Source organism: Nannobrachium achirus (assembly GCF_963921795.1).
Source record: "Nannobrachium achirus genome assembly, chromosome: 2".
NCBI lineage: Eukaryota > Metazoa > Chordata > Actinopteri > Myctophiformes > Myctophidae > Nannobrachium > Nannobrachium achirus.
In genome coordinates, this window is record NC_137811.1 from 371513 (window position 1) to 399450 (window position 27938).

A 27938-nucleotide genomic window follows, 5' to 3' on the forward strand; every position below is an offset into this window, starting at 1 on the left:
GCAGGTTATTATTAACAGGAAAAAGTGTAGCTTAACCCGTGTGTTTTAGTGCAACCAAACGTGCATGGGAGAGAGAGTGATGAGGGTGAGAGAGAGAGAGAGAGACATTGAGAAACAGAGAGAGAGAAAGAAGTGCCGTTGTTTAGGAGTAGTACTGCACTTGGGTATCACACTTTTCTCCGTCTGACCGTCTCTCTCCCGATTTTGCTAGCCCCGAAAACTACTGGTGCTAGTCCAGAAAATAGTGGTGCTTAAGCACCAAAAGCCACCGCGTAAATCCGCCACTGCCGACGGGCAGCTTTCCGAACTCTAATTCGGGCTAATGCTTTTCAGAAGATGTGAGTGACTGACGTTTTTTTTTTCTTCTTTTTACCGGAACTTCCACACGAAAGGTTTGGTGGTCGGAGACAGTACAGACAGGCCTTTAAGTTAAGGCATAAGAGCTGGTACTTAAAACAATATAGAGCCCAGTGTTAATTGCTCCATTTACAAATGTGTAACTCTGGGAGAGTATAAATGTCACATTTGTTGAATTAACACCAAGGTTTTGTTTTATTTTGGCACGACAAGATATATTTAAAATGTTCCTATTTTCATTGTTTCAATGTGTAAATGAAGCAACACATGAACATGGAGTTACACTGTACATTGTTGAGTTGTGTTTTTACAGAGGTGTAGACAAAACATTACATTCTGAACTGTACGTTTTCATGTACTGTAGTTGTACCATCTGAATACATTCTAATCGTTCCACGTTCACTTATGATATGATATTGATAACACTTATAGAGACAAATAACAACAAATAAAATAACACATCCAGAGCTTTAAAAAAAAGGTGCAGAATTATCACTTTACCTCAAATAGTTTTACAAAACACACACGTCACTGAATAGAAGAGAGTTTGTTTGGTAAATGTAAAGTTTGGGATGTGATTCATTACTCAGAGTAGCCTTCTCAGAATGCGGAAGGTACATGCACAGCAGCCATGTTGGAAAATAACTGTCTTTCCAAACTTCATTCACAGGTGTTACCAATTTTTTAACTAATTAAAGGGTAGGGTAGGTGATTCCATTTGATTCAAATAATAACAAATACTAATACTAGTAAGACGTCCTAAGGGCGAGTTAGGGAGAGGTCGCGACGCACATGGGCGTGAGCACACATCCGACGTCAGACATCTATGATGTCAGAGGCCCATATATGGACATATCGTGTCAGTCTCATGTGGTCTGTGAGGTCAGACATCTATGATGTCAAACATCTTGGACATGAGCCCTCTAAAAATGTTTTTCTGGGTATTTTCCTCCTGTATAGAAAGTCGATGGGAGCCCAACTTGATTTGGCCGCTGTGGCGACCCCGAAGGTCGCCAACTCGGGCGCCCTAGCTAAATCATTAAAGCATGCCCTGGGATACATCGGTGCAAAATGTGGCGAGGACCGCAGTGTGAATTTGTCCTTAATTAGTATAATTGGTAAGACCTGTGAAGGGAGTAAGGAAGAGGCCCAAGTTCTTTCCAGCAGGGCTGCTGTGCATGGAGCCTATTCAGCACTCAGCAGTGGTGGAAAAAGTAATCAAATAATTTACTTAAGTAAAAATATCAATACTGCAATATAGAAATACTCCGTTACAGGCAAATGTCTGGAATAAAAAATGTACTTGAGTAAAAGTACGAAAGTTTGGCAATCAAAACGTACTTAAAGTACCAAAAGTAAAAGTACAAAATGTTTAAAAATAGCAGATCTACAAGCTCACAACGTGAGCTTGTAGATCAGCTATTTTCAAACAGCCTTGGTATAAAATAAGGCTAAAGTCGTTAATGTATGTTTTGTGATATTATAATGTATATCTGCAAAGTAACTATAGTAACTAAACTGTTCAAATAAATGTAGTGGAGTAAAAGTACAATATTTGGATCCCAGATGTAGTGGAGTAGAAATTAAAGTATTGGAAATTGGAAATAGTCAAGTAAGTAATGTACTTAAATCTACGTAAATCTACTTAATTACTTTACGCCACTGCTATTCAGCACTAACGTGAGCTCTTGAATGGAGCATCGGATTGAGGCCTAACTTGAGACACGATCCTCCTACACTGACCAAACTGAATACTGCAAGATACAATCCCGGAATTGACATACCACACACGGAAACGCACGCACACAACCACATCCAGTCACCAACTGTTTTGCTAACACCCACTGTCTCACTTACTCACTCACTCAATTACACAGGCACGCACGCACGCACGCACGCACGCACGCACGCACGCACGCACACGCCGCGCGCACACACACACACACACACACACACACACACACACACACGCACGCACACACACACACACACACACACACACACACACACACACACACACACACACACACAGTTTAGGAAATGTTAAGGGAGAGTGGGTGGTCTACTCGACACAACACACGATTAAGATATTTTGTGGGTATGTCTGTATGTTTTGTGGTGTGTGTGTGTGTGTGTGTGTGTGTGTGTGTGTGTGTGTGTGTGTGTGTGTGTGTGTGTGAGAGAGAGAGAGAGAGAGAGAGAGGATGGGGGAAGTATGCCAGGGACAGTCCACTCTCAGACTTTTATGTGCATCAGAACTTGTTTACGGTGCGTTTTGAAGTCCTCTGGTACTGTGTCTGGAAGAAAAAAGAAGAAACAAGAAAGAAAACAATCACATATGGTGTGTGTATAGAGCATGTTGTCTGTGTAATGGCCCGTCAGGACGACTGGTTCTCCCAAAAACCTTTTTGGGAGTGAGAGTGTGTAGCTGCAGCCCTTAAGTCTTTTACTGCTACGGACGTTCCCGTTAGCCCCATTTTTGATGGCGGCGCGTTGCCAATACGGCTCGTTCTTTTTGAGCGGTGGTCACAACGCTCCTATACGTGGCCGTGTGTGTGGGTCTGTCTGTCTGTCTGTCTCCGTGTCTGTCTGTCTGTCTGTCTGTAGCCTGCAGTAACCTTTTCTGACCACACATGTTAAGGGAGGGGCGCTGTTGCACACACACACACACACACACACACACACACACACACACACACACACACACACACACACACACACACACACACACACACACACACACACACACACACACACACACACACACACACACACACACCACCGCTCAGTTCACACGAGTGTGATTTTTTTTACCTCGTCTGATGACTGTATGCTGATGGGGGGTCGTGCCGCCGTGTACAGTACAAACAAATCCCTCTCAAAAAATCCACCGCCCGTTAGCAATAATGGAGTCCCAAATCACTTCCTGGCTGTTCTCTCTGGATCTGTTGCTCTGATGCGATTCTGTGCTCTGAATGGATGGCAGCCGGAGCGGCCCGATTCACGTTTATTCTTGCATAAGGCTGCCCTCTGCTCCCAGTATGGCCAAAGTACACATTATAAAACCCATTATAAAATTAATTCGTTTAGAAAGAACCAATAGATAATTTTCTATAACATCGCAAAGGAAAGCTGCTTTTTGCTGGCACCAGACCCAATAAATAAATAATAACATCTGGCAGTAAAACTGTTAATTAATATGTGACCATTGTTTTAGGTGGTACAGTAATGAATTGGTGACATAAAAATGTATCGTGAAAGTGTCTTTCGTCATACTTTGGACTGTACTTGCGTCTACACCAAATGTCTTTGTCTACAATTTGCCGATTTCCAAGTTAACTGTCTGTCGTGCGCTGCGAGCTTATGAATGTGCTATTGTTTGAGTTCCATCGTGTTTTATAGTGTATTTTACCAGTTTTTTGGTAAAATACAGTTTTTTTTTTCAAACACACAGTATGGGAGAAGAAACCGAGTTATAGCCATTTGACTACAGCCAGGAGGAATGCAAGTTAGTGAGGAAACGGAAGTCACCGAGAATTTGAGTTTCTCCCTTCACTCCCGGCCGCGAGAGTGCGGGGACTATAGGTTACCATGGCAACCAGCTAAGACATCTGTGGGCGTCTAAGGTCCCCTGGCACTCCACGCATGGAACGTTAAGACGCCTGTAAATGTCTTAAAGTGGGTGTGGCACTACATGTCTAAGGCCTGATTTACACTGCCACCCAAATCTAGCCTGAATCAGATCTGTGTCACACATCAAAAGTGGAATCCGATTTTTTTTAAATAGTCTAAATACAGACAGGTCACATGAAATCCGATTTTGAAAAACTACATCCAGAGGTGGTTTCAAATCCGATTCAACGGACGGATTTCAGGACATCTGTCTCAGTCTGAAAGCAGTAACCACATCCACCCCATAGAGTTATATACAAGTCACATGCAAGTCACATCAAACAGTCCAAACGTCACTTGCTGCGCGACCCGAGCGCGGAGCACCGACGTCATTACAGAGCAGCTTTGGCCTGCCGCTTTTAAAATCAGTCTGAACGCACAGATCCGATCTGGTCACTTGCAAATGCAGTGTGAAAAGATCAGATCTGAGAACCAAATCGGATTTAGGATGGATTTGACTGCAGTGTAAATCCGGCATAGGGGTTTCCAGTATGTTCGGCATGCTATCGTTAATCAATAGAGCATCGCAGCGAAGTGGTTTACTGGGATCACTTAAAAATCTCCCATTCATTTTCCCATAGACTTTTACAAAAATATTTATAACAATTATGTTAAGCCTCAAAAAAAGCCATCCATGATGGCAGTGAATCATGAACACGAGACCTTTGTTTCTATGAAAAGAAAGTTTTGAAAATCTCTAAACAAAGGATATTTATTAAATGTAATATATCAAATAATGTAATATTAAAATATGTTTTCACATAGGATCAAAGGTTGTATGGTCATGATTCACTGCCATCCTGGATGGCTTAGTTCGAGGCTTAACATAATTGTTTATAAATATTTTTGTAAAAGTCTATGGGGAACATGAATGGGCGATTTTTAAGTGACCCCAGTAAACCACTTCCACTGCGATGCTCTATATGAACTCCCTTTGGTCCGACCACCCAAACCTAGCCTTAACCCTAACCCTAACCTCAGTAAAACTATGCCTAAACCTAACCCTAACCTCAGTCGACCCAACTGGACGACCTATGGGGCAGTCCCCCAAAGCTCGGGCTGGAGTTTTGGCTCTAGTTCAGATGAACTGACTTTGTGGAAAGGAATTTTGTTCTACTGTATATCTAACACTAGCCCATTAAAACGGGAACACATTATTGTATGCTTTAGCTCAGTGGTTCTCAAAGTGGATTTCAGGGACTCTCTAGGTTCCTTTATGGGGGTCTAAATTGACCCTTACAAGTCTGTAACTCTGACAGTGCACAAATGGAACCAAATGAACCCTAACAGGTCCATTTGGTTCCATTTGTACACTGTCAAAGTTAAGGGGAGACCTTCACATTTCAAAGTTTGAGAACTACTGCTTTAGCTATTAAAAAAAAATTAAAAAAAAGACTGTCATGTGAAGGACCCCCAAAGTTACATGAATTTGGCCGCAGACCCGCATCTGAAAATATGTTGTTTCAGAGACCCCCCCCCCCCCCCCCCCCCAGAAGCAAATATTTTAGTTACAAAAATAGCTAAAGTATAAAATAATGCTAGGTCTTAATGAGCCAGAGAGGAATGGACCACCTCTGTGATGTTAGCTGGTGAGCTGTGATATACTGGGCCTTGGAGAGTTACGGACCTCTCTTGTTGGCTACGTTTGCGCTTTCAAAGTGAAGTATACTAAGATATTTGGCATACTATCTGCCCAGGGCTGTCACGATTACACATTTTAGTTCAAAATTAATTGTCACACAAATAATTGCGATTAACACTTTAAAGGACAACTTTGTTTTTTTACAACAAGGGTTCATATTTTAGATTATAATTAGAAAAAAGAAGTGAGTGTTAAAATGTTTTCATTTGCTTAGTTCTATTGTTTTATCGAGTTTACCATGCTAAAATGTGGGGCATGCATACGCATGGGGGTATGCGTACAAGTGGCTAAATATGTCTTTTTAGACAATAAGCCAGCAGTTTCTTTAGCCCCCATAATTCACATCCAACCATGAAAGTTTGCGTTGTATCTTGGGAATGGGCTTATTCTGTGTAAAATGACATATTTAGCCACTTGTACGCATGCCCCCAACCACTGAAATAAGAATCTCTAAAACAATAGAAAGAAGTAAATGAAATAATTTTAAGACTCATCATTTATATTATTTAATTACAATCTAAAATATGAACCCTTGTTGTAAAAACTAAAGTTGTCCTTTAATTGTGTGTTTGGTGTTCAACATTGGAACGTGTCAATATTCAGGGGTGCACATAACTTTTTGGGGCTAGAACTCAGAGGAGGACCTGGATATGTTGCTTGGTGTGCACCTTTTTTTTTTTTTTTTTTTTTAATAGGTCTATAAACATGACCAGGGCTCTGGCATGACCAAGTAAATAGAACACTAGGTCTACAATGCAAGCCTTTCAGTGCTGCACATTAAATAGTTATCCTGTTCAACAGTGCCATTTTTAAAAGCAATGAATAGATGGAGAACTATGACGGCAGATGTTCATGTATCAAATAGATATGCTGCACATCCAGTAGTCGCTCATGCAAGTGCAAGACAAAATAAATAATAGCCTAGTAAAGAGAAAAGACGCTGGCGATGGCTGATCTCGTTTGCACCTGATAACTACACAGCAAGCGTTTTATTGGAGCTACAAGCTCTGCTCCCACAACGTTAGGTGAAAGCCTTGTGATGCAACGTAAACCAGTATGAGAGACACAGACAGATGAGATGATCTATTCACATATGATGCGGAGTTTCCAAGAGTTTAACGTGCCGTATTTCCAAAGTGTGTTCTTTTTTAAGTCACAGCAGGGCCGGATCTCCCCATAGGCAAGGGGGGGCATTGCCCCCCTAAATGCCCTGTCTGCCCCACCAAACAAGATGGCATGAAAAAATAAAAATATATATATTTCGTTTTTTTTTTTTTTTTTTTTATATTATGCTACAGCTGTCGCACCACCAAAACCAACACCATTTCATTATATATACATTTTAAAAACTCCGATCGCCAATGCCATCTCTCTCCCTCTCTGCACCTCAAAAGAAGTAAAACAAATAATAATGTTCCAGCCAGGCCAGCAGCTCCGTCCCCGATATGCGTTGAATGCGTAGGAGGGAACAGCAGTCAGTCTCGTCTCGACAGACAAGTACACGCACCACTTCTGGTTGCCAACTAACTTCAGTTTTGTCCAGCGCATTAAGGAACTAATCGAGAGAAGGAACAGTTTGTTTTTTAGTTGTGCTTGCAGCTTGTTTCACTTTAACTTCTGTTCTCTTTCTCTGGCTCTTTCGGTCAATATGCGTCGATTTCTGGTTTCTAAACCTCGCGACGCGAGTAGCACTGCTGCTACGGCTCCAGTCAGTCCAGAGGCAGGCTCCGAGCCGTCGTCGACTCGGGGTACAGCTGCTCCTCGACCCGACCCAAACCCTAACCCCCAATTGAGTTCCACAAGCACGGCAACAAGCTGAAAGCGTCGCCGTTCGCAACGCAGCAGCGGCCGCCGACAACAGCACACAGGGAGCAGGAGGTAGAGCTGCTGCTCCTCGACCCGACCCAAACCCTAACCCCCAATTGAGTTCCACAAGCACGGCAACACAAGCTGAAAGCTTCGCCGTACACGACGCAGCAGTGGCCGCTGCTAACAGCACTGGCTTAAGCACAACAGCACCATCACAGCCCGCTAATCTTGTGTTTCCAAAACGTCATTTTGGCAAGACAGCACGCCCATTCAGCCCGGGCTGGTACCGTGGAGGAAGACCATGGCTGGAATATTCAGTGAAGCTAGATGCGTGCTTTTGTTTTCCTTGTCGCAAATTTGGAGGAAATATAATGTCATTGTCTGTCTAGTGTCATGTCTGTCTGTCTGTCTGTCTGTCTGTCTGTCTGTCTGTCTGTCTGTCTGTCTATCTATCTATCTATCTATCTATCTATCTAGTGTCATATCAGTGTATCAATCTATCCATCCAGTATCATATCTATCATCCATCTAGTGTCATCTCAGTGTCTCAATCTATCCAGTATCATATCTATCATCCATCTAGTCTCATATCAGTGTATCAATCTATATCTATCAGTTTATAGTATCATTTGCATGCATTCATCTTTGTCAATCACATCAGTTTATATAGCTATCACACCAGTAACATGTCTGTCTTTTGTCATCACATTATTTATCATTTCTTTAACCTTTTGTTGTTTTTTTTGTGTTTTTTTTGAGCGGTGGTCACAACGCTCCTATACGTGGCTGTGTGTGTGGGTCTGTCTGTCTCCGTCCGTGTCTGTATGTAGCCTAAACTTCGGCGCGTAACTAGTGCCGCACCATTTACGCCACTCGCGCAATATATACATCAAAATGTGCGGCTCGGCCGGGAATGGTGTGCTATTACCTTTCGTTCCGATCCGCCTTACCATGCCGACGTAATCGGCAAAAAACGACGCTTAATTGTCCCCATTGACTTATAATGGGACAATGCAAGAAATCACTTTCAAGTATTTTTCTCTCGTAAACCATTGGAGCTACAGTTTCAAACCTCGGAGAGGAGATTCATAATGATTTTAAGAATGAATCGAAAAATAATTACATCACTCGGCCTCATGGTGGCGCTATAATGGCCCACTTTACGTTTTGCCCCGTAACTCTTGAACCGTAGATCGGAAAATTAAAATTCTTTTTTCCCTGGATTCCTTGGGTCAAGACGCATCTCCCCATATAGGCCACGCCCATTTGCGCCAGGATAGATTTTCCGCCATCTTGAATTTTCTCCAAAACACACTTTTTGCTCCTTTTCCTACATATTTTCTTCAAATGTCACAAAAATCGGTACACATGATCTATGAGGTGGGTAAACCACCGCTCAGTTCACACGGGTGTGATTGTTTTCTTTTTTTTTTTTACTTTTTTGTGTATTTTATTTCTTAAGTTCTGTGACTTGTACTGTACACAGCATGGTGTGGTGTGTCATTGGTATAAGTGTGCCAAAATGCATAGGTTTTTATGCATTTCTGGCGTTATGACCCCCTAAAAAGGTTGCCCCCCTGGCATTTCCTCTCGCCCCACCTACTACTAGAGCTTACATCCGGCCCTGAGTCACAGCATGGTTTAAAAAGCCTATCGTAAATATGAACTGTGGCTAATATATTGTTTTTAATCCACGTGGGTCCGTGTTTACTTAGTTACACTAGAGTTTCGAACAGCATAACAACATAAGTGTCATGGCAGCTGGGTTAGGACTGACTTCCTCTAAAATCGGATTTCAAAATAAGAGACGCTTATATGATTGTAATGATTTGTCAACACACTACTTTTATTTTTAGGTCTACTTACAGGACGTACGTGTTAACGTGCAGTAAGTGACACCAGAGCTAGTGTCTGATGCTAAATAAATACTTAAATAAAGCTACCGGCGGCAGTACGCAAAAGCGCTTCACGTTGTTTGATCCGGGACGCAATATTTATTTTGACGGCCCATGCGCACTTGCGTACCAGTTATGTGCACCCCTGTCAATATTTCTGTATGCATTTTAAAGATGGGGTGCCATGATTTTTTCCCCAAAAAAACATGATGATCAGGTATTATGACTATACTAGGAGGAAGATGTTTTGTGTACAGAAAGTGTTAATGCAGCCACACCCACCAGTTCATTAAGTATATGGTTGTCAGGTGGGTGGTGACCCAGCTGTAGTTTCCCACACCCACAGTGTCGGGTGTATGGTAAAAGGTGGAGGGGATGATTTCATGATGTCATTAAATCAGTGTTTTTCGATCAGGCCTTTTGACCCAGAAGCTTTCAGCTTTCAGGAAGAAACCAAACATGCACAAATGTGCTCATTATAACCCACCTGGTGGTTAATTAGAGTAACTCCATAGACACATGCAAAACAGAAAAAAGTACAAAACTATGGCACCGCCTCTTTAAAGTTATACCATGTCACTTTTTTTATAAAACAAATCTTAAAATTGTCCTAACTGTTAAATCGCTAAAGTTTTAGAACACCCACTCCGTTATTTTCAGCTTCAAAAGCCTTCTCTTTATATGTTTTCTATGAGCCGTGAGGGGGGGAGAATTTCGCGGCAAAATGACGTCATCATACACTACCGGCCAATCACAGCGAGGGTTATACACTGCCGGCCAATCACAGCGCATCTTGAAGTGGGGTCGCTAGGGCGGCCATATTTGTAGTCTCCCGTGTTTCTCTATACTCGGGTGAACGGTGAAGCATGGGTGAAGGAGTCTGTTTCTCCGGAATGCCTGAACGCACAGGAACCAGGGACCCCTCTAAAGATAGATCTCGGCGAGGTGGAGGCAGACGCGGGGGTGTCCGCGGCGAAAAACGTCCAAAAGACGCGGACGCGACCGAGGTTTGCTATAGAGCTACTGACCACTAGTTGAGCAACTTACACAGTATAGCTTTAAGCTTCATAATCAAAAATGGCACCGGGCAGATATGACGTAACTTAAATATACAAAGAAAATATTGACATTTAATAATTGTATATTATGTGAAAAAGCTGAAATAGCTGATGCAAGATTATAATATGCCACGAAATGACACGTTGTAAGCTTGTAAGCTATTTCTGCTTCTATTTAAAAAAATAAAATAAAAAATGGCAGAGGCGTCAATTGGGTATGGCAAGCTATGGCAGCTGCCATAGCTTGGCTACATGGGAAAATAATAAAATGTACTTTTCATTGAACCTTTTGCTAAGGTATGGCAACATGTTGCCATACCTTAGCTTTTGCTGAACTGACGCCACTGACGCGTGCGTGTGTGCGTGCGTTCGTGTGTGTGTGTGTGTGTGTGTGTGTGTGTGTGTGTGTGTGTGTGTGTGTGTGTGTGTGTGTGTGTGTGTGTGTGTGTGTGTGTGTGTGTGTGTGTGTGTGTGTGTGTGTGTGTGTGTGTGCGTGCGTGCGTGTGCGTTCGTGTGTGCGTGCATGCGTGCGTGCGTGTGCGTTCGTGTGTGTGCGCGCGCGTGTGTGTGTGTACCGTTGCAGCGGTAGCGCAGGTTGGACCAGATGATGTTCTCCTGGGAGAAGCAGAAGACCCCCAGCCTGCCTCCCCTCATGCTGCTGTCAATCACCACACCTGAGTCAGCCACCATCTCTGTCCCCTCGTAGAGCTTCACCCTGGAACACACGCACGCACGCACGCACGCACGCACGCACGCACGCACACACACACACACACACACACACACACACACACACACACACACACACACACACACACACACACACACACACACACACACACACACACACACACACACACACACACACACACACACACACACACACACACACACACACCATGGCAAGTTTATGAGAAAACAAAAAAATTTAAAGGCAGAGCAGGCTGTATACTCCCTTCGTAATTATCGTTAGATGATGAGACAGACAGTAGGACAGCTGAGAGGGAGACAGCGTAGGAGAGACAGACGGTAGGACAGCTGAGAGGGAGACAGCGTAGGAGAGACAGACAGTAGGACAGCTGAGAGGGAGACAGCGTAGGAGAGACAGACAGTAGGACAGCTGAGAGGGAGACAGCGTAGGAGAGACAGACGGTAGGACAGCTGAGAGGGAGACAGCGTAGGAGAGACAGACAGTAGGACAGCTGAGAGGGAGACAGCGTAGGAGAGACAGACAGTAGGACAGCTGAGAGGGAGACAGCGTAGGAGAGACAGACAGTAGGACAGCTGAGAGGGAGACAGCGTAGGAGAGACAGACAGTAGGACAGCTGAGAGGGAGACAGCGTAGGAGAGACTAGACTTGCATGTGTCTTAAAGTCTTCCTCCATTGTCCGACGCACTACCTCAATTATTTAGGAACTTTTTTTTTTTTTTTTTTTTTTACTCAACACTCAACTAACAGCATTTCTATGGTGTTTCAGTGGTCACCACACCCTCTCTCTCTCTCTCTCTCTCTCTCTCTCTCTCTCTCTCTTTCTGTCATTGTCATCTAGTACTGTAAAGTTGGAATTCACCCTTTGTCAAGTCCCGCCCGCTGTCCCGCCCCTCTTCACACCCATTGGTTTATGTGTCCTAGTGGGACACTCGGTGGGACACTCCATCCACTAACATTTGAATTCAGTTGCTTCGTATTGTTATTTTTTGTGTTCTAATTCTAATTTCAAACTTGGTTTCAGTGAAACGGAGCTGCTCAGTGGCAGTATAGTGACTCAGCATGTTTTTAAACGTTTTTATTTCTCCAAAATGTATCAAATTCAACATAAAAAAGGCGAAACCAGGGCGGGACAAGGCAGATAGAGCCTCCTGGTTGGTCAGTCAGGGACCAACCAGAAGGCTAACAAAGGGTGAATTGACAGTTCAGATTTCTTAAAGTATTCTGCTCTCATGGTGTCATATTTGTAACATTTGAACAGAAAGTGCGTCGACATTCTCTACCTCAGCTGTGGTACAGTGACCACACACTCTTTGCTCGGCAGGCTTCCCTTTAACTATGGCCAGAGTGGTCAGTGTGGTCACTCAGTCTGTGTTCTCTCTGCCTCTGTCTGTCTGTCTGTCTGTCTGTCTGTCTGTCTGTCTGTCTCTCTCTCTCTCACTCTCTCTCTCTCTCCCCCCCACACACACACCCTCTTCTCCTCCTCTCCCCCATTATCTCACTCCTCTTCCTCTCTCACCCTCCCTCCCTCCCTCCACCATGGCTGCTCCACCACAAAGCAACTGTCAGGGTGAGGTCCGGTGAATACCCCTCCACCTCTCTCTCTCTCTCTCTCTCTCTCTCTCTCTCTCTCTCTCTCTCTCTCTCTCTCTCTCTCTCCGCCCCACCTTCCACCAGACCCTTTCTCTCCAGAGAAAGAAACCCGCTCCCCCCTCCCCAAAAAGAGAGGCGATTGGGACACGATGTAGAGAAAGGCTTTGAAAGCAGGTGGTGCTTTTTAAAGACAGAAGGTAAAGTGTCCCTTTCAGAACACCAGCCATGCCGTTTTAGCGAGTGACATTAAAGCGTCTATAGCTCTGAGTGCCACGCAGCAGTTTACAATGTGGGCATGTGGCAGACCCTCTTAGTCCAGACGGACTCACAATTAGGGATGGGACGATATGAAAATGTCATATCACAATTAATGTGACTAAAGAAATCACGATTTATGATATTATCGCGATAATCAAAATCCATTATCTTGGGGTGGAACATTTGCCAAAAAAAATGCCGATCTACAAACGCGACGCGTTGTGAGCTTGTAGATCGGCTATTTTTTGGCAAAGACATTTGATAGAGAGTGAAAAAAAAACTGTATCAAGTACGTATATTATAAGTTCCTTTTACCAATTATAGAGGGTTTAAGTGGTACCGGATATGCAGCTCGGCAAATAAAAGGTGAATTGATCCCAGTGCATGACGGAGGACGATATCATGATGAATTCAATCTCCACGATACGATTATCGTGGAGATGTTTTTTATCACGATAAACGATAATATCGCGCATCGTCCCAGCCCTACTCACAATAAGCATACGTAGAATTAGCCTGGCGGGCCATTCCACATACTGCGTTCACTCACTCATTCCTTCCACAGTATGAGGTCTGGACTTCAGCAGATAGGCAGCGAGTATGAGACGTTGTCCCCGATCATTTTCTGATCGGGGCCAATCAGTGACTGCGTTTCAGCTGCTGTCCGCACAACAAGTGAAAAGCTTCCCCTGATTGGTCCGTGTGTAGATGGTGACGTAGATGCATGCTGCAACATTTTTAAAACAACAATGGCTGCCCTCGATGCAACAAGTGTAAAAGTTAACACTGAAAAGATAAAACAAGCAATAAGTGAAGTTATTTCAGAGTTGGAATCAATTACAACAATTAAAAAGGAACAGGAGTATGGGCTAGCAGAGTTCATCGGCTGAAAATACGTGTTTGTTTGCCGTTCTTCCGACTGGCTGCACTTTGATGACAGACGTTTTGCTACGCTGATTGGTTAGAGGAGTCTGTCTGTCAAGGCAAGTACTCCCGCCCACTTTTCAAGCTGCCAATAGGCCGAAGTCCAGACCTCATACTGGGGAAGGAATGAATGAGTGAACGCATATGAAGGGATGGCTCGCTAGGCTAACGTAGAATGCATCAAGACCAGATTTTACATTTGGTTGCATGCTGAAAATAGTCGATCTATAAGCTCACAACGCGGCGCAGCGCCAACGATAGACTCATTAGTGATAGTAGGGCATTCACGAATAGTGATTTTTAGTATTCGAATTATTCAACCTCAAAGTATTTGAATAGTTGAATATTCGACAAGACTGGCCAAACTGGCCAAATATTAAGTAAGCAAGAGGCGAACATTTTGAACATAGCCGATCTACATGCTCTACAAGCATGTAGATCTGCTATTTTCACAATCTTTTTTTGCGGAAACAAGTCGCATTAAATTTAATACCTACAATTCCAAGTGCTTGTCAGGGTGGGGGTCCCCAGTTCAAATATGTTTATTTTGGGGGTCACGGCCTAAAAAGTTTTGAGAACCCCTGGTATAGAGCATTAACAAATTCATCCACCAGGGGCATTGACAACTCATTCTTATGACTTCCTATCTAGCCAAGCTTTATAAACTATATATATATTTTTAAGAGAAAACAATAAAATATAATATAAGCGAATATTCGACTTCGGTGAACAACGTTGAATAGTGACTTTGATTTTCGAATATTTGGTGAATGCCCTAAGTGATAGTGTGTGTGAGTAAGTGTGTGTGTGTGTGTGTGTGTGTGTGTGTGTGTGTGTGTGTGTGTGTGTGTGTGTGTGTGTGTGCGCGCGCGTCGCGTCTCACCTAAACACAGAATCTGACACACACTTTGACCTGTCGAGACTAAAAACATCCCCTGCTCAGTGGTCAAACTTGAGCAGCTTTAACTGAAAGAGATTTATTTTGTTTCTAATATTGTTATGATAAAATCACAGAAGCACTTGAATTCATATTACTGTCACCCCCCCCCCCCCCCCCTCTCTCTCTCTCTCTCTCTCCGTGTGTCTCTCTCTGTCTTCCTCTCTCTCTCTCTCTCTCTCTCTCTCTCTCGCTCTCTCTCTCTGTGTGTGTCTCTCACTGTCTCCCCCCCCTCCCCCCCATCTCTCTCTCTCTAACTCTCTCCCCACCCCCCAGGCCCCCACCCCCCCAGCCCTCCCCACCCCCCCACAGCTCTTTCCTGTGGATCTGCATGTGTGAACGGGCCAGAAGCGGGAGGTGAATTCTTGGCCAGGGATTTCCGTTGGCATGGCAACAGGGACAATAGGGGGAACCAGGGGGTCTTTGGTCCCTCTGTAGAAGTCACAAAGAAGTTTAGGAGGGAGAAAAAAAAAAAACACCCAGTCGCCCCAACTGCCACCGAGCGGCTTTCTTTTGACTTTGTTGTTTTTGTCACCTTCCTTTCAGGGATGTGATCATCCCATCCACACAGCTGCTGTTGATCACAGATCTCTATAGCCTCGTTCACTTTACTTGAACTCTGAGAGTGTACAGACAGAACCAAATGGACCCGATGCACTCTCAGAGTTACAGACCTCTAAGGGTCCAATTTGATTCATTTTGTACACTCTCAGAGTTACAGACCTGTAAGGGTCCATTTGGTGCCTTTTGTACACTCTCAGAGTTACAGACCTGTAAGGGTCCATTTGGTTCCATTTGTACACTCAGAGTTACAGACCTGTAAAGGTCCATTTGGTGCAATGTGTACACTCGCGACTGGCGACTAATTTCAATGATCCAACTAACAGCCAAAACACATCTACAACAGCACACAAAGTACATTAATGAACTTGATATGTTCTGTAGGAAACTGTAGCCAGCATATTACATTTATTACTTAACCCTCCTTGGTCTATGGCTAAATGGGCCGTATTTGCATGCCCCTGCTTTTTCCTAAATAAAACACATTAAAAAAGTGTTCACATACCAATGTTTGGTATCATTCTTTTCAGGACAACCTCAGCTATAAGACTAAGCAATCATTATTTCACTTTTACATACTATAAAATAATTTTAATTGGAGAGGACAACAGCAACACATTAAAGTCCACAATTTTAGGCTCCCAACTGCATGGCATTAGATCCAGAGAAATGGTCGTGATGGATGCGTGATCATGCGTCTTCAGGGGCACGTCCCGTTTTGCCGACGTAGCGTTAAGGCGACGTAGCGATAAGGCCAAATACAAGTGTACTAACAGGGTTTCTGGTAGTACCGATAAGGCGAAATGTACTAACACGCTGACACAAGTACGTCTACCCAATATCCACCGTCACCTCCTTCTCCCTCACACTAAAAACTCAAGGGTAATTTCTTGACCCAAATCATGGGTCATTTGTGTTAGGTCATATTTCTGGGTCATTTCTCAGAGCCACAACCCTTCCTTGAGTTATTGGGATATTATTTTGACCCAATTCCAGGGTTGTTCGAGTTAGGTAATATTTATCTGGGGGTGACCCGTTTTTTTGGGTTAGTGGTAACCCATATACTTGGGTCAGTGGTCTAGCTTTGGGCCAATCAGGGGACAGGCACCATAAACCTGTTTGCAAAGCATGCTGGGAAAAGCATTTGTCTAGGTTTCCAGAGACATTTTCTAAGCTGTTGGGAGCTAAAAATGCTAAATATGTCATATCCCAACACATTCTCACCCCTAAAGCGTCATACAACCGACACGTTGTGAAGTACTGTACTGCGTCGGACGATAGACGCTTTGGGATTGCCTACTGTTTCACGGGTTGGACGCATTGGGTGGTCTAAGAAGAAAGAAAAAAAAAGTAGTTCCCGAAGCGGGATTCGATACCGCTTTGAAGGGCTTACTGGTTTACCTGCCACCCGTCGCTACCGCTCACGCCACTATAAACGACGGAGCCGTGCCGTCTCAGGCGCCGATGAACCCCGAGAGACGCCGCCGAGGGAGTGGTAGCGACTGAGTCGCCGCGGCGAACGGTGTGAACGGCGCATGAGCCGACTCAGCGGCGTTACCGAATTATGTGCCGTTATGGACAGAATAGTAAATTTTGACCAGGGGACTGCTTCCGCGTCCGAATACGGCTCAAAGAAGGGACTACGTTATCATCCACGTTGTCAAAGATAAAAGCACAAAAAAAAGGGAATTTGCCAGTCGTCTGGTTAGCTCAGTCGGTAGAGCATGGTGATGCCAATCCAGAGACCGGGGTTCGATTCCCCGTGACGGCCGTCATCGTAAAATATTCCAGGAAACACATGTCGGCGCATGCGTAATAAGACTCTCCGTTCTCGTCCTGAAACTCTCCGTTCGCGTCCGACCGTAGACGCAGTAAGTGTTCCCAAAGCGTCGCACGGGTGAAGCAGAAAACGAGTTGGGAATGCGTCGGGAGGGTGAAGCAGAGGGGGTGAGAATGGGTTGCATATCCATGTGTCTGTCTCGGCAAGCTGACATATGACTGAATTTGATTTGTCAGTATTTGAGCCTAAACCCTAATCGTAAGTGCTTGACTGCTAGCTTAGGGTTGAGCTCCCTCCCCCAGCTGGTCTGAAAGAGAAGAACTCATTGTAATTTTGAGATTATTTTGTTTATCTTCTCTAAACTATTCTGATTATAGTATTATCAACAACAACAAGTAGGTCGGGAGTGGCTTATTGTCGGTATCAGCCGGTAACACGCGGGAGTCTGTCCCCGTTACAATGCGCTAGACAACATTGTTGCATATATATTTAATTATGCACTTTTATGTTGATATTACTAAACTTTGAACAAATCATCTGAGAAGAAACCCTGAAACATTTCTGATTTTATGTAATGTCAGATAATATTGGCATTGTCATTCTCCAGACCATGCATATGTAGGTTGTATTCATTTAGCCCACTCAACCCAAAACTTGGGTTATATTGACTACAATCTTGGGTCATTTTAAACAAATAATTTGGTTGTTTATTTGACCCAAATTACGGGTCAACATTCATAACCAAATGTCTTGCGTTAAAATAACCAAACTAGGCATCGGTCCCTATTTGACCCGTGAGTTGGATAGAAATTACCCAAGTTGAGTTGATTTTGACCCAGCAGTTTTTAGAGTGCTGCAGCCGCTCAACTCCTCCCCGTCCCCGGCGTGCAGGCGACTAGAGTCCCCGGACTCTCGAGAACGCTCCAGGGCCTCCGGGATCTGCGTCCCGCCGCCGTCCAGACCCGCCCGGTCCGCTATGCCGTGTCGTGACTCCATGTCAACCATGTCCATGTTTATGCCTTTTGTTCAATTGATCGGCTAACAAAGCTAACGTGAAATGAAACGTACGTGTCGTACATTCACCAGAAAAGCCTGGAAATTTGCATTTCTTCTTATCGGCACGGCAGAAAAGCCTGAATGGAAATTTGCATGTCGCCCTATCAGTACGGTAGGAGACCCCGTTAGTACATTTGCTCCTGTTAGTACACTTCGCCTTATCGCTACGTCGGAAAAACAGGATTTCCCCGTCTTCAACACTGCACATATTTGACAGTTATCCTAGGCTGTGTAACATATAGCGAGGCTCGTTGACCTTGATTTGACCGTGATTTGACATAGGCAATCAGCACAGGCCTGTGTTTTGCAGCGTGTGACAACTGAATGAATTATCTGTAGCCCAGCCAGATATCTAGTAATCCTCTCCCCCTCATGCTAAACTGACTTTTAAGTTCCACTTCTCCCCAAAATGTATTTTCCATCCTGAATGAATGAAGCCTATTGTTGCATTTAGGCTCTTTAGTTTCCAATAATTAAACTATAAGCCAGTGTTTTATTGCTACACAATAAATGGTAAATAAGGTAGCCTACTCTACATAAAAAAATAACCCATCCATCCATCTTCAACCGCTTATCCGGCATCGGGTCGCGGGGGTAACAGTTCCAACTGAAATGTCTAGAGTTCCTTAATAATAATAATTAAAATGAGCAATACTAATGATTATATAATAATAATAATAAACCATTCTTTTTGTAGATATTAGGTGTACCATATTAGACATTGTTTTTCTTCTTTATATCCCATACTATAAATTGTTAACCATAGCAATGATTGATATCATTTTTTCAGAACAACCCTATATGGAACAACAAGTATTTATTTCACCTTGACCTACTGTATCAATGCATTTTACCCAGAAACACACACCATTTACAAAATCGGATGTGAAAAAGTCACAAACATTGTTATCAACTTACACTGAAGCCAGGAAATGTTTTAGATATGGCTGTCAGTCGATTAAAAATTTTAATCCCATTAATCGCATGATTGTCCATAGTTAATCGCACGATTAATCTAAATCTAATTAATTCTAAATCTACCTTAAACAGATATTAATATCAACATGGGAGTAGACAAATAGCCTACTTGCTTTATGCAAATACAGCATATTTATTATTATTTAGAATAATAACAAATACTGTCCATAATAGGCCTAACAAACATATAACAACTTGAGAAAATATCTGCTTCCATTAGGACAGATTAATAGTGAAAGGACCACCGCTCATCGAGGTGCTGCGTGCCTTAAGGTCTATGACCAACATCTTTCATTAGGACAGATTTAAAATAAACTTGGCATTCAATCACTAAACCCCAGCATCCCTATATTCACCAAAAGTAGCAGATTTACAAGCTCATTACAAGATGCTACAAGAGCTTGTAGATCGGCTATTTTTGGTGAAGAGAGTTGGTGTATAAATATAACTCAAGTACAGTGCAACTCAGGGGTGTTTTACAAAGCACTCAAAAATAGCTTTTTTTTTTCTCAGAGGAGGGCTGTGGGCAGGTCAGAAACCCATCGTCTTGTGACATCATCGATTGCCAATCCAGTTTATAGAAACTGCAGGCTTTCTATTCCTGAAAAGTTGCAATTTTAAAGCGGAAGCCATTGTTCTCGCGATAATAAAAATCTAAATACTTTTTTCAAAAATATTGATAAAAAGTTTTTTTGGAAAATGATGATGTCACAAGACGATGGATTCTGAACTTCCCACAGCTCTCCTAGGAGACTTGGACTGAGTAGAAAAGAATTGTGATATTTTATCATGAACATTAGTGAGGACCTATTATATGAAGACAGGTTGAAAAGTGGTGAACTACTCCTTTAAGTAATATTGATACATTCTAAATATTATCAAAGTATTCTGAGGCACCCTGGACTGGTGTTATTGGGCACCCTAGTTCACTATGAGAAACCCAGCTGTTATGATAGTACTAGAGACACTGATGGCTCGTTGGAGATGTGTGGCACACAAGCCATAGTCAGCCAGACCTGCCGGATTTCAGCCGGATTTGGGCCATAACAGCCGGATGGGCCATAACAGGCCCAAACAGGTTTGGGCCAAACCTGTTTGCTATGTGGGTTCTCTGGCCGTTGTTGCATGCATTTGGTGGTCACTGTTGGCGTGTTGGTGCGGGAGTCTGGGAAGCACTGTATAAAGTACGTAAGCTACTATGTGCTCGTGTACAAGTTGGAGCGCTCCTGTTCTTGGGAGCGTGTGTGTCTGGGGCTCGCTCTGTCTACAGATGTGTCGTTTCGACGCTTCGGTATTTGATGCACGAGACACCGTCAGCAGTGATATTGTGGTTGTTTGCTGCAAAAATCTCCGACGTTTTGTCTGTCTCATACATAGAGTTATGGGGTCTCATACTATGACTAGCCCTGCTGCTAGCCGCATCACACACTGACAGGACTGTTGTCAGCGCATTCGCTTCCTCACTCTCTATACTACGGAGCGCACCGAGGCTCAAACATCAGCTGCGTTAATCGCACGTAAAAAAAATTCTCAGCATTAAAAGGATTGTGAGTGAACTAGTTAATAGCGCGCTAAATTCGACAGGTATAGTTTTAGATAACTTGCCCAAACACACAGAAAGGTCAAAGTAAAATAAATTCAAGCTCTACTCCCTGTACACCCACGACTGCGTGGCTCTGTGATCAAGTGATCAAGTTTGCGAACGACATCACAGTCATAGGGCTGATCACCAACGATGATGAATTGCAGATACAGATCATAAAAAAGTCAAATAGCGGCTGTTGACCAGGCCGATGTTATCTACTTGTGTCTTGTATAGGCCTACATCAGTGGTGTCAAGTAACAGTACTAGTAGCCTTCCTAAAGTAATATGTAGTATGTATGTAAGTAACAACATTTTTGGCAAATGTTCTGCCCCAGGATAATGGATTTTTATTATCGCGATAATATCGTAAATCGCGATTTCTTTTGTCACAATAATCGTGATATGACATTTTCATATCGTCCCATCCCTAATGGTGCGGTCACGCGGTGGGAGTGGTCGTTTACCTGATGTAGCCCACCTGGGGCCGGTGGGCCAGGTGCCAGCGGTACGAGGTCTTGTCTCTCCAGCCCACGTTGCGAGGGTCCGACCACAGCAGGCTCACCTCGCCGGGCGTGTCCCCCGTGTGCCACAGGGCATTCCTCAGGTACTCCCCGGGTCCCGTCCCCGACTTCACTGCCTGGACACCACAGCCATCACAGGACACCAGAGGTGCAAAAAAAGTACTCAAATGTTTGACTTGACCCATTAAGACCTGGACTTATTTTATATCTCTGCTGTCAGGCCGAAAAAGAAAAACTCCAAAATGTTCATTTTCGGGAAAATTAGCTCAAGTGTTGTTAGGAGGTTTAGGCTTTTTACTACATTTCATTGGTTCAATATCATTCTAGCCAACACACAGACGTAAAGGGTGTTCAATAGCACATATTTATGGAAAAAAAAGAGGTCCAATCGGGTGGAGTTAGCTGGTTTGGCAGAAAGTGTGGAGTTATTATTTTAACCAACACTGATGTAAAAAATCCAAAACCTCAAAAATGGAGTTAAGAGGTTTTGGCCAGACAGATATACAAGCTCTGCTATCCGAAAAAAATAAAAAAAATAAATAAATAAATAAATAAAAAATAAATTCAGGCCAAGGAGAGAGAGAGAGCAAGGGACCCAGTCGCGACAGTTGCGGAAATGAAAAAAGAAAAAAAAATCAACCCTTGTCTGAAAATAAATACGAAACGGGCGGCAGTGTGCAAACGTGATTGACATAACGTGAGGTTGATTTTTTTTATTTAGTGCTCCGAAATTTGCTCTGACATTCGGATGAAGATGCACCACAATATTTCATGGCCAGATGTGACTTGTGGGGTCTGGTGTAGATAGTAACAAAGACATTGACGGCTTACTGTGTCTAAAAAGACATATTTAGCCACTTGTACGCATGTACTGAAAATGTATTTTCTCTAATTACAATCTAAAATATGAACCCTTGTTTAAAAAAAAAACAAAGTTGTCCTTTAACCCATTTAGAACGGGTACACATTATTGTGTTTCATTATTTTATGCTTTAACTATTGAAAAATAGCAGATAATACAAGCTCGCAGCGCGGCTTGTAGATCTGCTATTTTTGAAAAATCGTGAAAATTAGAATTTTGACCCGATTCTTTAAGTGTCTTTTGAATCCTTCTAAGGTTTTTTGAAAAACCTATGTTTCTATGTCAGCAATCTGGCTAGCCATCGTCAAAGAAAAGATCCTTTAAAATACATACATATTCAAAGATTTGCACACATTTTCACGACTTTTTCAAAAATAGTAGATCTACAAGCTCGCAGCGCGGCACTCGGTGCCGCGCTGTGAGCTTGTATATCTGCTATTTTTCACTGGTTAAAGCATTCAATAATATTCTAGGCCTAAATGGTTATCTCAAGGACTCAATTTTTGCCAGAGGAAGGCCTAGGCCGCACCTTCAGCTGCAGGCCGGGTTGAGCCATGGCTCTGAAGGGGACGGACTGCCAGTAGGTCTGCTCCGTCTGCTTCCACATCACCACGTAGAAGCTGGACGAGTCCTGGTAGCCGAAGATGAAACCGGCGTAGTCGTCGTCCGTCACCGTGTTCACGTGGAACGTCCCCTCAAAGTCCACGCCGTTGAAGGCCGTGTAGCCTGGGGGGGGGGGGGGGGGGGGGGGATGGAGACGTTTACGCTTTAATCTATGGGTCTTCAACAGGGGGTCCGGGACCCCCAGGGGTCTCAAACTGGCAGCCCGGGGGCCATTTGTGGCCAGCGAGACTATATTTTGTGGCTTACCTTAATATGAAAGTTTAATGTTAGTGCGGCCCGCAAGTTTTATATGAACCTCAAAACACTTAATAATACAGTACAGTTAACAGTACAGTAGGGGTGACCCCGAATAGTCGATTAGTCGACTATTCGATCGAAACGGCACCTAGTCGACTATCAAAGTCTTAGTCGAATGGAAAAAAAAAAGAAAAAAAAGTTTCCTTTTTTTTTTGCTGTTGGGGCCTGGGGACAGTGTGGGGGGTGCTTAATGTCCCATGATTTAACATATATTGCTTGGTTTCTCCCAATAAAATGCAATATAGCCCGACTGGCTGCTTACAATCAATCAATGATGAGTCCCAGGTGCGTTGTGCGTGCATACTGCGCTGCGATTCCAGTCACTCCACAGAACTGCAGCTGGCTCCGAGCCTCCGACTATTAATAACTTGTTCATGTTTAATTTAAACAACTGACCGGCTCTCACACTGTCTTCAAAAAAGACGTCTCAAGTGTGGAAACACTTCGAACAATTAGAGGATAAGAGTAAAGTAAAATGCAGGATCTGCGATCTGATTATGAACTACCATTCCACTACGAGCAACATGTCCTATCACTTGAAAAATGTAAGTTGACTTATCCGTTTTGTAATTTTCTTATTATAAAACATGAACCACTCCACGTAACCTTTTTCATGTGTAAGATGGGATCTTTATTTTTATTTGTTTTATTTTTTTCTAGCTACACCCCCAGCTGTCTGCCCCTACGGCAAGCACATCAAGCGCAGGCCCGTCAACAAGGCCAACGCAGCAGAAACTGAATTTCCAGCAACCTATCTCTGAACAAAGGAGAAGAGAATTAACGGCCAAAATTGCCGATTTCGTAGCTATTGATATGAGACCTGTTAATGTTGTTGAGGGAGAAGGTTTCAAAGCCTTAATGCACTACAAGGAGCCAGGATACACCACTCCCAAAAGGGAGACAGTCATGAGGATAGTTACAGCGAAATATCATTCCACAAAGGCAGTGATTTCCGAATTAATAATCACGTGTATAACACTCAGCTTGACCACAGATCTTTGGACATCGCTGAAAATGGAGTCATATATAACTGTTACCGTGCACTTCATTACCGGGGATTGGCGCTTGGAATGCTTTGTGTTAGAAACAAAGAGAATGATCGAAAGTCACACAGCAGAGCATATCGGTGAAACACTGGCAGAGATCATTTCTGATTGGGCCATTCCACGCAATAAGATCACTGCTATTGTCCACGACAATGCTTCAAACATTGTGAAATGCACTGACCAGATGAATGCTGACCCTTCATGGGGAGGAGTGGTGGGTGTCCGTTGCGCTGGCCACACTCTACAGCTCTGCATCAACACCGCGCTCGAGGAACAAGATACGGTGAAGCGCACATTAAAGGCTGCAAAACGACTCGTTTCTCACTTCAAAAAAAGTCCAAAGGCCACCACAGCACTTGAAGGAAAACAGAAAGACAAAACTATCCCTGTGGAAGAGCATAAGCTGATAAATGACGTGGCTACACGATGGAATTCCAGCTATATGATGCTCGAGCTCCTGTTAGAGCAGAGAGAGAACGTCATTGCCGTGCTGTCAGATTTAAGTGTCAGCAAAAGGTCCGATCGCGGTGAATTTGACCTCTCAACAGCTCAGTGGAGAACAGCAGAGGATGTTGTTAGTGTTCTCAAGCCAATGATCACCCTGACAGAGCTTTTGTCCATGGATATGAACGCATCGCTGTCCGGCACTGTTCCAATGCTCATTAACATTCAGAAACGACACCTGCTCTTGCGCGATGATGATAGCAAGGTAATTAAAACCCTTAAGATTACACTGACCCAGGAGATTGACCGAAGATGGGCTCTCAAAGATCCACTCCTGCCTAGCAGCATTTATATCCAAGCCGCCGTTCTCGATCCCCGTTTTAAGAAGCTTTCTTTTTTTAATGATGAGCAAAAGGAGGAGGCTTATTCAGCAGTGAAAAATCTAGCGGAGGGTTTGATTGACAGGCCTGTCCGCGTCCGAGAGGAAAGCCCTGACAGTGAACTTGAGGAGCTGCAAGAGCAGCGCGAGCCCCCCACAGCCCCCCCAAAACAGAAAGAGAAGGACCTGATGGTGTCAATGCTGCTCGACGACGAGGAGGAGGAACAATCAGACGATGAGGGAAGTGAGATGAAGGATTATTTAAAGGACAACACATACCAACAAGAACGCGCAAAAATCAATAAAATCAATGAAGAAAACGAAAAAGATAACAAACCACTACTTAAAGTACCAGAATGAGGAGAGATACCCAAAGCTGTCAAGAGCCGCCAAACGAATCCACAGCATCCCATCCACCTCCACACCATCAGAGAGAATCTTCTCCAAGGCAGGTTTTATTATCAACAAAACAAGGAGTGCACTTCTCCCTGGAAATGCCAACAAGTTGATTTTCCTTGCACACAACTTGAAAAGACTAAACAAGCGGAAACAGACGCAGACAGAAACAGAAGACCAGTAAAAAGAAAAAAAAGGCTAAGTGAGTAAACTTTACACCTGACCTGCTATAGGCCGATTTGGTTATTTTAACACATTCCCCGCCATTTAACAATACCTTCGTACTCTATGGTGCCTCTGGTCTCCATAGACTTCCATGTAATTCATAGTGCACGGATCATGCACACCCATGCCTAGATAATGCACCACGTGTGTCCACATTGCTCACAGCTTTCAAACAAAAAAATCCGAATGGAAATCCGTTCAGGCATTCATGAGATACAAGCCATTATGTTTTCCTAAAATGTAAACAAAGATGGCTGCCATGTTTGATAGATGGGGTTGCTATGGGGGTTAAACATGCAATTTCGCGATTTCTATCATGCCTACTACATTTTTTGGGGTCCCAAAAATTTTTGAAATTTTTTTTTTTTGAAAAAACATATATTTTTTTTTTCAAAATGGCGGAAATTCTCGGGACTATCGGGCCTGGCAGGGAAAGACATTGAAATAATCTCGGGACTATCGGGCCTTTTTTTATATAAATATGCCAAATTGCAGAATTGTCATGCAAGCATCAAGTAGCCTAACACCAGTAAGACTCCCTAAGGCATTCAGTTCATTAATCGACTCTATCGGTTTCTCCCAGTGTGTAGATAAACCTACACACATTGCCAACCATACCCTTGACCTTGTTTTGGTGTATGGTGTCAAGGAAATTATGAAGTGTGTAGTAAAACATTGTAATGAACAAAAATGTTATTTGATTATAACTGTCTTCTCAGTCAAACTGTGTGAATACTCTGTGTGACTGTGTCCCATGGGTGGATCTCCTGCAGCTGTTAACCTATTCTCGATATAGCCTAGTGATGTGAGTTCTTATATCCTGGTTCAAAATGTGTTGTCACCTGTGCCTTGTTTCGATAAGCTATTAGAACTAGTAGCTGCAACAGGCGCTGTCTATCAAAGGGTGTTAAAATTAGGCCTGGCCTTAAGAGTATAATAGATGAATGTATGACTTGAACTGGGGGAATGATACCCAGGCCACTGCTGGGAGAAGGAGCTCTGTACCGACCCTTACCAAAAAGTAGTAAACTTCAAGTTTACTTTTCTAAGTATACTTAAGTCAACTTTGAGTATATTTCTTAAGTATACTTTAAGTACAAGTATACTGATATTTATGTACAAGTAGTATACTAACAAATGTACTAGTTAGTGTACTAGTTAGTATACTTACAGTATACCTACCGTACTAAAAGTAATCTGAATTGGCCCACTTTTGAGTATACTCGAGTAAACTCTAAGTTTACTTAAAGTATACATGAAGTATATATGATTATACTTAAATTATTGTATTCATACACTAGAATTGTGCTATTCCCTTACTTAAAATAAACCATTCATATACTCAGATGTATACTTAAGTACACTACTTATTTACTTGAATTGCACTTCTCTTATACAAGAGGTATACTATGGTCATACCTGAACTGCACTACATTTAAATTTGAAGTATACCATTTATATACGTAAAACATACTATGCGTGAACTTAATGTACACTACTCTTTTACCTGCAGTGTACTTGAATAGCACTTTTATTGTACTTGAGGTATACTAAGGTCATATGAACTGCACTACTTGTAACCTTGAAGTATACCATTTATATACTCAAACTATACTATGCATGAACTTAATGTACACTACTCTTTTACCTGCAGTGTACTTGAATTGTACTACGTTTACATTTGAACAGTACTATTTCATACTTGAAGTATAACGGTTATATACTCAAAACATACTATGCGTGGACTTAATGGACACTACTCTTTTACTTGAATTGCACTATTCTTATACTTGACGTATACTACGTTTATATTTGAATTGCATTCATTTTAAACTTGAAGTATACCATTTATATACTCAAAACATACTTGATGTACACTACTCTTTTACTTGCAGTGCACTTGAATTGCACTTTTCATTTACTTGAGGAAGACTTTGGTCATACTTGAATGGCACTTTTCTTTTACTTGAGGTATACTATGGTCATAATTGAACTGCACTACTTTTAAACTTGAAGTACACCATTTATATACTCAAAACATACTATGCGTGAACTTAGTGTACACTACTCTGTTACTTGCAGTGCACTTGAATTGCACTTTTCATTTACTTGAGGTATACTATGGTCATACTTGAACTGCACTACTTTTAAACTTGAACCATACCAGTTATATACTCAAAACATACTATGCGTGAACTTAACTTACACTACTCTTTTACTTGCAGTGCACTTGTCTTATACTTGACGTAAACTACGTTTACATTTGAACTGCACTATTTTCATACTCGAGGTATGCCATTTATATACTCAAAACATACTATGCGTGATTT

At 42.9% G+C, this 27938-nt stretch overlaps 1 protein-coding gene across 1 annotated transcript in view; it reads right to left on the reverse strand.

Annotated features, from left to right (window-relative positions):
- Positions 1-2592: 2592 nt before the first annotated feature.
- The window catches only part of thbs3a (thrombospondin 3a), a gene marked incomplete at both ends in the record, with an annotated part of 139692 nt that continues 114346 nt past the window's right edge, over positions 2593-27938 (reverse strand). The window contains 4 exons of the mRNA XM_080753884.1: positions 2593-2654; positions 11009-11148; positions 21279-21451; positions 22727-22923. Of these exons, the coding sequence (XP_080610010.1) occupies positions 2593-2654; positions 11009-11148; positions 21279-21451; positions 22727-22923 (572 nt within the window). The remainder of the gene's footprint in view (positions 2655-11008; positions 11149-21278; positions 21452-22726; positions 22924-27938) is intronic.